Source organism: Haemorhous mexicanus, chromosome 29, assembly GCF_027477595.1.
Source record: "Haemorhous mexicanus isolate bHaeMex1 chromosome 29, bHaeMex1.pri, whole genome shotgun sequence".
NCBI classification, from domain to species: domain Eukaryota; kingdom Metazoa; phylum Chordata; class Aves; order Passeriformes; family Fringillidae; genus Haemorhous; species Haemorhous mexicanus.
The window spans coordinates 1,774,215-1,786,708 of record NC_082369.1 but is presented as its reverse complement, the minus strand read 5'-3'; the positions used below and the strand labels follow the sequence as shown (position 1 = coordinate 1,786,708).

At 43.4% G+C, this 12,494-nt stretch overlaps 1 protein-coding gene across 6 annotated transcripts in view; it reads left to right on the top strand.

The window, feature by feature from the left end:
- Positions 1-12,494, top strand: part of LOC132339430 (ceramide synthase 4-like) — a 40,916-nt gene that overhangs the window by 12,483 nt on the left and 15,939 nt on the right. For all 6 annotated transcript variants that reach the window (XM_059869670.1, XM_059869668.1, XM_059869672.1 and 3 more), the window contains exons 2-3: positions 4,104-4,277; positions 11,436-11,553. In XM_059869670.1, coding sequence (XP_059725653.1) covers positions 4,104-4,277; positions 11,436-11,553 — 292 coding nt within the window. The remainder of the gene's footprint in view (positions 1-4,103; positions 4,278-11,435; positions 11,554-12,494) is intronic.

Below are 12,494 nucleotides of genomic sequence, written 5' to 3'. Positions count from 1 at the left end.
TGCTCTGGCAGCCAGGCCATTAACGTGGTGCTGCACTTAAACTAATATGACTTGGCTGACCTAAATGGCTTGGCCCAGAGCCACTGCAGGGATGTTTGTACCTTTGGCATGGTTCACCCACAAACCTGTATAATCCACCTGCAGACAATGGCCCATGTCTACTGTAATTGAGCACCCAAAGGCCTCTGGAGCCAGTTCTTTCCAAGATGTGTAAGCTGTTTCTCTCTGTTTCGTCTCCACCCTTATCTGCTATAGTCACACATACAAATTTACATGAATATTTGTGTACCTATATATTAATGTTTTGCTTGGGAATGGAGTCTGTAAGTGAAGCAAGAGAGTAACTCTTTGAAGATGTAAGCAACAGTTAACATTGCCTGGGTAAACCTGCTTAGCTATTTTACCTGTGAGATGAGCAGTAACCTCTTTAGCTGGATGTCCTGATTCTTCTCAAACAGTTCTGCTTTAAAAGCAAAACCAAACATAAACCTGGCCCTGCAGGGTTAAGTGCAGTGGTGTTCTGGGGCTCAGGATGGGGAGCCCTGCTGTGCTGCTCTGCTGCAGGCGTTGCAGATGCAGCAATTCCTGCTCTCCTTGGAGCAGCTCATCAAGCCCAACAGCAGAGACCTTTGCAATGCTGAGGATTCAAATGAAACCACTCTGTTCACAAAAACCAAAAAAACAAGCAACACCAGCAAAGGCAAGATTCAACAAAGTAAATACAGTGGAGGAGGCCACTGGGCAGCAGATTCCAGTTGCTTCAAGACCTTCTGGCTGTGTCACCTCAAAGGAGCTCAGTGAAGTCCACTTGTCTCCTATTGGTGCACTATGGGCTCGGGAAGTGCTGAAACCTTGTCCTCCCTTACTCCATGGTGTAGCTGTGATACTTCTCTGGTTTTGATTTCATTCTTACATGTACCTTTCTACAACCAACCCAAAGCTGTTCTTTCAGCATTTACTATTTTGTTGGCTGTTTGTGAAGTCCTTATGTTGATCTGTCCAGTGTTTCCCACTATTGTTTGTAATCTCTGCTCTTGCTGAGCTCTTTGTAAGGGGCTGTTCGTCTCTGTTAGACCTGTGTTCAGAGCTGAAGGGCTTGGTTCTGCACTTTACAAAGCTACAGTGCAGGATAGATGCTGTGTGAGGTGTAAAGAACTTCTGAGAAAGAAATGGGCCTGCTTGCACTTTTCTGTGGGTGCTGAAAGGGCCTTTTGGACACACCATTGTCTTCAGCTTTCCAGCAGCCATGACTTGAGAACTTGACCTGTATAAATTGCAAAAGATAAATGTGTTGCTTCATGTAGTACCCTGTTCTGTATTTTTGGCTTTTTGTATTTTTTGTTCTGTATTTTCTGCAATGTTTAAAGACTGCTGCAAAGATGAAGAAATATTCCATGAGGGTGATCCTGCCTATCTGTGTTTTGCACATGAGAGTCAATTAGGTACTGGCAATTTGCTTCCTTGGCACACTGAATCTATATATACCCCCTAAGCAAATTGGACATCTATTTTGTATTCTCTCACAGAGAGTCTCCAGGGGAGTTCAGCTGCTCAGGGTAGTTCTCTACCAGGTGTGGTTTTGTGTTGTTGCCAGACATATACAGCTCTGGAGGGAGAATGTGGGATCGTGTAGCTACAAAGCTGGCTGTGATGGCAGCTTTCCCCAGCATGCCTTCTGTCTGCACAGTGGGAAAATCTATTGAAGAAATGTTTTTTGAAGAGCTGAGCCAAGGAGGAAGTGCAATTTCTCTCTGGAGTTCTCCTAGGTATTCCTAATGCTTTTCCCTAGAGCTGAGATTTTTAACAGCTGAGAAAATTTACCAACATTTTGGGGTTGGTATGTCCAATGCCTGTAAAGTTCTTTGCAATTCAGGCGCCTCACTTTGGTTATCTGGCTCTTCAGGCTAGTATCCAGTACTGTCTAAAGTGCACAAGTTGTTTTGGTGTGGTGTCACCATGCTTCATGGTGACAGGATGTTGAATTCATCGTAGGCTAAGCCCACATGCAATTTGCTTCTGTACAAACACATTCTTCTCTAAAAATGAAGACTTTTATGGAGAAACCTGGGTTCACACAGTCTATAGAAAGTTTGGGGACATCCTGAAAAAATGGTTCACTGAGGCTTGGGGATTCAGCACAGCCACCCTCTCCCATGGGCACAGGGCTGTGTCACCCAAGTGGAGCTGTAGGGGTGAGTAGCATGGTTCCTGAATAGTCTGAAAAGCTTTTTCTGGCAGGTGTGTTTGTGTGCTTCAGCCAGCTCTGTCACCAGTGAGCCGTCACCAGCCTCCACGGTCCTGGCTTCAGGTGGTTTTGCTGGAGCACTAAAGGTGAAGGAAGGGAACTGTCCTAAAGGATCCTACAGCCCTGCTGAGGATTAGTGGTTGGTAGCAAGTGTTCCCACCTCCAAACGGCCTTGGTGGGGACAGGTAGGTTATACTCTAGGCCCCTGAGAGCTGTAGAGACTCGAGATTTGGCAGGCAATTCAAAAACTGTTGCATCCTGCTTGTCAGGCTCTTAAAACAGGATTTAAAGAATCTATAAACCCTGTTTATCTCCATTTAGTGGAGATGTACCAGTGGTTTTCATCCAGGCATTGTCTGGAAGAAGAGCTAAAAGAAGGAATGGAGAGCAGCCTGGAAGTTTCCGGAGGCCCAGGAGCTACACAAGAAAGAAAATACTGTTGGTTATTGTCAAACTGAACTCTAGTAAAAACCTGGATGTTCTTTTCAGTGTTAGCGAAGCCATACTTCCACTTCTTTTGGTTGCAGTTCTTCAGTATGTCAGGTTCTTGATTTTTAGGAGGATTTTTATGCTGTGGGTTTTACTATGAAAAGCTGAAATCAGGCAGTGCACAGTGGAGGAGAAGAATGCATTTTTCATAAGATGGTTTCCCTTTTTCTTTGGGGAAAAAGGGAAATGTTTTTCTGATATATATATATATATATATATATACACATATATATATATATTCTATATATTTTTCTATAAGTGATTAGAAAGTTTGCATCCACTTACTATCAATTACACATATATTTTTAATCAGTTTTATCCTCAAACCAAATTGGATATGCATGTGCCAGGAGAAATGAGTCAAATCTGAAGAAATAGCATCCTGTTCTTCCCTGTTGTAGTCAGATCAAAAGAAACATTGAGGGGAATAGTAAAGTCCAAATCAAGAAAAGATGTCAGATTTTCTTCCAGTGCCTGAAGGGAGCCTACAAGAAAGATGGAGAGATACTTTTTACAAGGGCTTGGAGGGACGGGACATGGAGGAATGCCTTCAAACTGAGAGACAGTAGATTTACATGGGATATTAGGAAGAAATTCTTCCCCATGAGAGTAGTGAGGCCCTGGCACAGGGTGCCCAGAGCAGCTGTGGCTGCCCCTGGATCCCTGGCAGTGTCCAAGGCCAGGCTGGACAGGGCTGGGAGCAGCCTGGGACAGTGGAAGGTGTCCCTGCCATGGCAGGGGGTGGAGTCAGATTCAAGGTCCTATCTAACCCAACCCATTCTATGACTCCATGGCTGTGATTCAGAAAATATCCCTCAGATACCAAAACTGTAGAATGAGTTTAACTGAGAAATTGCATCAGAATTAAAGAAATCTTCAAAATAAAATGGCTGATTAATTTTTGGTTTGATAGGCAGTTTTGCAGAAAATAGGCCAGGCCTTGGACTGTGCTTGAAGAGAAGCTTTATAATACTTGGGCCAGACACTCAAATTGTATGCTTTTTCCTTAGTTTTCTAAGGTGGCATTTCCTGAAAAATAAGGATTTGTGCATAAAAAGTAGAGCAGACTTGTTGCATCCCCACAATACCAAGCTGTAGAGAGGAATCTGTGAACTTGAGAAGTTTGGCACTAATACTCGGTTGAATTCTGAGGCACTTTTCTCTATTTTACTCTGTTTTGGTTCAGTGCCAGGAGTCAGCATTTCTCAAGCACACGATAAGGATCTGTGAACAGGTTATCAGTTCTTTGGGCAGTGCTGTAGTCCCACAGCCAGATGCCACCTCAGCAAGGGTGTAATCCTTCCTTGGCTTGTGCTGACAGGTTTTCTTTGTGCAGAGCTCACTTGACTCTGTTCTCTCCTCCTTCCAGGATGGCTCGCTCTCTGTATGAGTGGCTGTGGCAGCACGAGTTCTGGCTGCCCCCAGGAATCACCTGGGAGGACATGCAAGAATCTGAAGACACTCATTACCCTCAGCCTCGTGATCTCCTGCTCAGTATCCCGTTTGCTTTAATCTTGGTAGTCATTCGATGTGCCTTTGAAAGGTAAGTTATTTAATGCTGTTTGCGGTTTCTTAGGTGCAGTGGGAGCACCTTGGGTCCAAAAGCTGGCTGTATCGTCTGTGCCAATGCATGACTGAAGAGGTCCACAGAGACTCCATGTCACAAAGTCGGCTGACATTTTTCAGATCCTTCCTTTCAGCCCTGTGTACTGGCTGAGGGAGTGTGTTGAACGTAGAGCACAAACCCTATCCTTAGGGTCTATTTGCAAGCATTGTGATTTTGTACACATTAAACAGATCAGTGTAGGTGAGGTTTATGTGTGTGTTTTGCTGTTTTGTGTGAATGGCATGTTACTTTCTGTTTCTGGGTTGAGTGTGGCAGAAATCATGTCAAGTCTCCTTTATCTTGGGTGATGGGGATCTGGAGTATTGCACCTGATAGACAAACCTGAACAAGATGCATCAGATTGGGCTGAGCCCTGTGCCTCAGCATCAGCCCTGCCTGGCACAGGGGTGTGTGTGGTACTGACCCCCACATGAGCTGGCAAGTGCCACTGCTCTCCTCTGCCAGGGACAGGCATTTGTAGCTGCTACAGACCCCTCAGTGCCTGGCTGCCATGATTTCTGCTCCTCTCATTCTGCTACCAGATCTGCTTTTGGGGCTGCTTTTTGCAAACTCTGTGATGTCATCCTCCAGTGCTGGCACAAGAAGTTACTCTGACTCAAGGGTCTTTCTGGCCAGAACCGTTTGAATGTTTTTCACATTACACTTCAGGACAGAAAATTTGGGCATTATGACAAAAGTATAGCAAGAAATCCTGCAGGTGTCACTAACTCTGAGTTTAATCATTAAAGTCCTGAACTGGTACCATTGCTTTTTGCAGTTTGGTCAGTAGTTAATGTGGTTGGTGACACATGATTTGCTGGTGGAAAACTGAGATTTACTACAGCATTACCTGTTGTTAAGACTGCAGAGCAAGTCCCCTTCATGATTTTGAATACACTTTAAAGTATTTTTCAGTATATTCAAAACTCAGTATTCTTAGTAGCTCTCTGAGGAGGTAATAATTTGAAATCTTTGTTGGTTTTAAGTTTAGAAAGAGGGAAAAATGACAATTTAAAAAACATTTTATCATTCTTTTTTGAAAAGTGGGTGCACAACAAAATGGAAATGGACTATTCTGTAGACTAGAAGGTTGTTTTTTCTGCAGATTCTCTGTGACACAAGGGTAGCTTAGAAAAACCTATAGAAGTAGAAATGATTCAGAGCTCTCCTATAAGAATGTTTTTATCTAAAAATACTGGCTGTAAGTTGGGGTATTTTAGTAAAACTAAATGTGTGAATAATTACTAAAAAATTCATTTTAGGATGATACAAGATTGGAATTAAAATCTCCTCTTTGTAAACAATATGTTCAGTGTGCATTCCATAAATTCCATGGTTTTTGTCCTGCACTTTCCTGGGGACGGGGCATCTGGGATTACCTCTATTCATGTGGAAACCAAGGTGCTCGAGGTAGAGGTAGCCATTAAAACACAAGTGACTCACATTTCTTCCCTGCTGGTGTAGAGACCTGGCTGGATTCCTACTCCTTCGGGTGGGCCCTGCTGATGGGTGACACAGATGTGCTTCTGGTGTGGAGCTGGAAATGGGCCCATTGGCCAACTTCTGGCTCCCCAATGCAGGACACAGCCAGAAAGAAGGAGGAGCCAAACTCTTCCCTGTGGTGGCTCATGACAGGACATGAAGCAATGGGCACAAACAGAAATGCATGATGCTCTATCTGCACGTACAAAAACTCCCTTCTTACTGTGACGGTGATCAAACATTGGAAGAGTTTTCCCAGAGGGGGAAGGAGTCTGCATGGGCAGAGATACATGACACCGAGCTGGACATAGCCCAGGCAGCTGCTGTAGCAGCAGAACTGGGCTGGATGATCTCCAGAGGCCCCTTTCAGCATCTCTGATTCTGTGCTTCTGTGACTCTGTCCCTTTATTTGCCTACCTCCTGCCACACCACTCCCAGTCAATCTAAATATCTTTTTCATCTGCTTTTAGATGCCGATGGCCAAGTAAAAAGTTTTTTTCTTTCCCATCCAAGCGCTGCCTCAGCTGGGAGTGTTTCCACAGGCCTGGTCCTACTCATTAATTTTAAAGCTGTTTTGATTCGCAAACTTCATTAAATAAAAGCTGAATGTCACACCCTTGAAAAAGATAACATCACAAGCCCATTTTACAGGTCCAGGAAACCTATAATCATAGCACTATTTTACCTATGCAAATTACAAGCCGGTGTTCTGAGCTGTATTCTTGTTTGTCATAACTCTGCAGTAATTTATTTCAACATGACTTTTTCTCATTCTGAATCATTACTGTTTCACATCCAGTTCATCCTGGAGAAGAAAGCTTACCCTGGGAAGGTGAGGTGTGTATCCAGCCCTCAGTTTCTCCATTGCCTTATCTATATCTTTAAACAGTGCCACTGGCCCTGCTTAAAATAATTTACACCAAGTTTGAGAACTGCAGAAGGAAATGTGTGTTTATTTCTCATTTTCTATGTGAATATCCCTGACTGTATATCTTTGGACACCTAGTCTGCAGATTGAAATGAGTGGCTGTAACGAGAGACAGATTTGGGTTTGGTGGCTGTAGCTTGCCCTGTGGCAATTTATTCTACTTTCAGCCACCACCAGCTATTACTTGCAACTCTGCATTGGCTGCCAAGTTTTTCTCTCTCTAGATAGTTCCTGGTGGTGTCTGCTTTGGGATTTCAGACATTTTATAATGTGATTCATGTGATTTAACTGTCAGAACTCCAGGTAAATAATAAGAGGCAGGGAATGTCTGGAGGATTTTCTGCAGTGTGTCCTCATTGGCCGCATCAGCCACTGTGCTGGGACCCATTATTTCATCCTTTTTTTAGGCATTAAGCTTGGAAAAGGATGGATTTTCCTCTCCTTTGCACTAGCTGGCTGAACTGGGGAAAACTGAGGCAGCAACATCCTTCCAAGAGGCAGCGATGCTGGGGATGAGGTGGTGTCTGTGGGAAGAGGACCTGCGGTGTCTGGGTGTGGCCTGGGAGAGCTGAGGAGTTTGTGGGTGCAGCCCTGGGGGAGAAGAAACAGCTCCCAGGTTGTGAAGCAACTCCCTTGTGAGCTGGTTTGTGCTGAGGAAGGTGGGGAAAGGTGGATTCAGTGCGGGAGAGTAGAAAGCCCATTTCTGCTGCAGTGCTGAGCTATGCCACAGTACTGAGGCAGGAACTGGGGGAAGCAGTTAATGATGTCCTAAGAAAAGAGAGGACCTAGAACTTGGGGACCTCCCCTGTTCCTTTAATGTTTCCAGATTACGCTTGTGAGTAGGAGATGTGTCCTGCAACCATAACTTGGAGCTTGATTTTACCTAGCAGAACTTTTCCCTGGACATAGTCCTGCAAGGATGTTTGCTTCTCTTCTAGTTATGTAATGTTTAAGACCATTTCTGTAAAAATCAAGTTCTGAGAAAGCTATGATATTGAAGGAATATTGCAAAGTGTTTCTTGCCTGCATGGTTGGAAAATGTGGCAACTAAAGTCCTTTGAGAAATAGTAAAGCCTTTGAAAACCAGACTTTACATACAGTTTTTGATTCGTCTGATTTTGGACTTGTCCAGGGATTTTTGGGTGTTGGGCAATTGAAAGGAATTGTCAGTGAATTTAAATCCACACAGCTCCCAGATTTCACTAGAAGAGGAATTTAATTAGAAATGCTAGGTCTCTTTATGGGAGGGTGGTGCCAGGATGTGAGCCATATGTTGTACATTTAAAGAAATGGACACTCTTGATCAGCCAGGAACAGATACTTGAACTCAAAACCAGAAGGAGGAAAGGACACCAATTCTGAGTATTTTATTTAGAAATTTATCTTTCTAAAGATTTTTTTGCATAGAGACTTTTGTTGTTGATCAGTAATCAGGAAGGATCTGGAAACGGTTTCCTGTTAAGGTCTTACAGGCAGGGCTTGGTGCAAGGATGAGGGACACATTGCAGCATTTAACTAAAAATGGACCCGACTCAGTTTGGACAGCAGCACTGTAGTGAATCCAGGCCTTGTATCAAACAGAGCAGTCAGTTTAACTGGCGGGAAACATTCTCCTGCAAGCAGGAGAAGGCAGAGACTGCGCCAGGAGCACAGCAATAGCCCTCTGCCAAAGGAAAGCAGGAGGCCAAAAGAGACTGTGCAGTTCAAAGAGCAGAAGTTCAGATTGCTGCTGTCACTGGTTCTGCATTACTTAGTACTTGAAGGTTTTTGCAAGTGGCACCCTTATAAATAATATTTTTAAAAAATCCAACCCCAAATTAAATTATTTCTTTCACCTCACACTAACTCTGAAAGCCTCTGCAGAAGGTGTGTAGCCCACTTTCGAAAGGTGGGAGAGTAGCAGTTTAAGCCCATTCATGATAAATCCACTTAGTTTCAACTTCAGGAGGTTTTGCACAGGGCAGCTTGTTCTGTCATTTGAATAAAGTGCCTTGGTGAGACCTCTGCCACATAAAACATGGAGTAAGGTGTGCTCACTGATGGTGGAGTAGCTGGTGATGAGAATCATCTCCCTGACTGTGCCTGACTCTGAGAGGGGCACAGTTTAGTCCTCAGATTTACCCTTTTGTCTTGCAGAGAGCTGATAAAGTGCCATGGTGAGGCTGTCCCTGCCACTGAGATGACATATCTGTGATGTTGAAATCAGTACAAGCATCATCCTTTTAGGGCTGTGTTTGGAACAGAACTTAACTGAGAACTGAGTCAGAGCATACAGCCAACATGTGCAAATGTCCCTTCGGAGGAATTTCAGGCCTTGTTTTCCCAATGATGTTCATAAAAGTAGGATTGGTTCCATAAATCATGGGCAAACTCAGAACCTCAACAACAAAGTAATTGTAACTGGTTACACCCTGTCTTCATCCACTGCAAGTTTCTGTTACAGTGAGATTTTATGCCATGACCATAAGAAATCATCAGGAAATATAGAGAAGTCAGGGGTTAAACAAAATTAAGACATTTTTCAGGACACTTTTCAGTAAAATAAATTTGTTGGCAAGCTGCATTGACACCTGACATTCTCTTTGTTTAATGTATCTGGAAAATGTCATACACTTCAGTTCCCAATATGGCCTGATAAGAAGTGGCAATAAGGTTGTTTTCAAGAATAGAATTGATTACATCTTCCTCTTCAGAGGTGCTTTTATTCATGCCTGTTTTTTGAAAGAGAAAGATCAGGCTCACTGTTTAATATAATAACCAAGATCTAGTGCAGAGCTTGAGGTAGATGTTTTCCCAACTTCAGTGGAGTTATGGATAGTATACTGAAATACTGTGTTATTGTTCTTAGCACAGGACCTGCTGGTCCAGTATCACTCTTATTAAACCAATTACTTCATATAGAAAAAAGTCATTTGATGCACTTAAAACATTTAAGAGCAGTCAGAGCCAAACCCCAGAATTCTCAGTGATGGCTATATTCCTTTTCCACCCAGCAGCAGTGCCAGAGTGCTGCTAAATTTCACTGAAACTGGTCAATGCTTCCCCATGTTTTTGTGATCGCTATGTGTCTTGTTGCCAGTAAGCAAACTTAGGCCTGGCCCTTCTTTCATGGTAGAAACATGTAATTTTTGTTGGTTTGGTACATCTTTGAATGTTCCTATAGGCAGTGATGCCGAAGGAACTTCACAGAGATAATGACAAAGAACAATTGATACACAGGCAGGTGGGTTGGCTGTGCAAAAGAAAAGTGAGAACTGTTATAAGAGTGAGCAAAATGTGTGCCCATCCTGTGGTTTGACAGAAGTTACAGCATTCCTTAGGTAGGGGCTCTTTTTATAATTTTTTTTTAATACTTGTTAATTAAATTTAAGAAATGAGTTATTGAAAAGAAAACTTCTAAAAGACCCATCTGGGGGACTCTGGACCTGAAACAGTCCCTAAAGAGATGCATATGGAATATAAACTCTATGACTAGCAGAAACCACGGGTAACCACACCAGATAATCACAGCCATAAATATATCCCATACTGTTTTGAAGTAGAACATCTTTAAGCACTGAACAGTGAAATAGCTTTTGCAGCTTTTTTTAACCAAAGTGAAAAAAAAAAAATCTTCTTCTGTGTCCAGATCATTAGGGAGAATGGATCAGAGGGCTTGCCTGGACATCAGGAGTGACCAGGCAGAGCAGGTGTGGGCTCAGCACTCACTGCCTCTGCTTGGTGCTGGCAGCTCAAACCAGCTTCAGCACCAATTTGCAGTAACACAGAGACCCTTCCCTAGTGGCAGTGTGTAAAAGGGAGCAATTAATTAGAACAGATAATTCTCGAGAAATTAAAGTGAAATTCAGATTATTTGGCTATTTTAAAAAAAAATTTTGGCAGGTTTCCTCTTTGTGCTGTATTTATGCTGGATCTCACTTCACCTTTGATGAGGATGTTTCCTACTGCTGAGGTAGAGTGTTGGTGGTAGAGGAATTGAGTTGTTGAGCACAGGAATTCTCTGAACAGTTTTCCTTGGATAACTTTTTTCTATTTATGCAGGGTTATTTTGGTTGCTTTTTTTCTTTATTTCACTGTGAAAGACTGAAGATGCACAGCTAGTACAAACATCCATTCCTTGTGACAAGGTTTCTAGTTGCCATGTCCTTATTTTGCAGCTGTGTTTGATTTATATTAGGAAACATGGGGATAAGTAATTCCAGGAAAGACCAAATGGCTTCCTGTTTCAGCAGGATATTTCTTCTGCATTAATAATACACCTCTGGCAGAGCGTCCCTCTTGATCCCGAGCCAAGGCCTTAGTTCAGGTGAATGCCACGTATGTTCTGTGTTCTAGACCAAGCAGAGAACAACATTTAGGCCTTATCACCCGTGTATCACCTACTCCCCATCCAGCTGCAAGGACACCAGAGGTACGTTACTGGTGATTCAGAAGCTGACAAAGGAGGATATTGCATTTGCCAACCTCATGTAATTTTGAATATCACAGCACAGAGCTCAGAGTGGTAGGGTGCAAATCCAACAGTTTCTACTGTTAGTTTGTGATTTTACCTGCTCAACATGATACTCATATTTAGATGCACATGTGGGAAGCAGCTGTTGTGTACTGCATCATGTTTTAACAGTGCTGCAAAGTCAGAAATCACTGTTCTGTTTTTGGCTGACCCTTTATGTTTTCTTTTGCAGAGCCATAGCCCTGCCCCTCTGTCCCAAACTGGGTGTGAGGGACAAGCAGAGACCAAAAGTTCAGCCCAACCCCGTGCTGGAAACGTTCTATAGTACACGCCGCAAGAACCCTAAAGACGTGAGTCCCTTCTTTCTTTGCTTTCCTGTAGATTTAGTGTCTTTAGCCAAAGAAAGTCCCATTTGGAATCCTGAAGTTTATCAATGCCATTCATATCTGGAAGCTCAAGAAAGGAAACCCTGTAGCACTGGTTACCTGAGAGCAGCCTGCCAGGAGGGTCCTCCTGGTTCTGCTCCCAAAGGAGTAGTGATAGCTCCTGTCGCTGCTCACCCCGTACACAGCACAAGCTGCAGCACAGGGGGCTCTGCCTGAACATCAGTGACACCTTCTTACTGTGAGGGTGCCCAGGGAGAGGTTGGGAATTTATATCCTTGGGAAAACTCAAAGCTCTCTGGACATGGTCCTTGACAGCTGGCTCTAGGCAGCTCCATTTGAGCAGATGGACGAGATGATTTCCATGGTCCCTTCCCACCCCAGACATTCTGTGATGGCTTCTTTTCATACACTGGCAAATCCTGAAAAAAATCAGCTGCCTTGAGCTTCCACATTGCTAGTCCTTGCAACTCAGCCAATGTGGCTTGTTTGATCTTGGTGGGTAGTTTTCTCCTGAGGGATAAGAAAAGTGTTCTTCAAGAAATTGGCAAGATAACCCAGAGTTATAATGTCTGCTGCTGATGGGAAAAACCACTAGCAGGATTATGAAAAATTGTCAGGCAATATTAGAATTTAACCTGGTCAGGGAAGCCCCTGAGTGTGAACTCTGTGGTAGGGAAAGCAATCTGATTTTTTTTTCAGCGTGTTTTTGTAGGCTTTCTCTTGGCCTCAAAGCAATAGCTGTGAACTCTTATAGAAGATGGGTGAGTAGGGTGCTCACCATGGGTTCCAATCCCAAGGAACAATTCTGCTTCAAACACATTGCTTCACCAAGGCTGTTGCAGCATGGTTTTGCTGCAGTGGGGCATGAGGAGCCCCAGGACATGCAGTACCAGGTTAGAAATAAA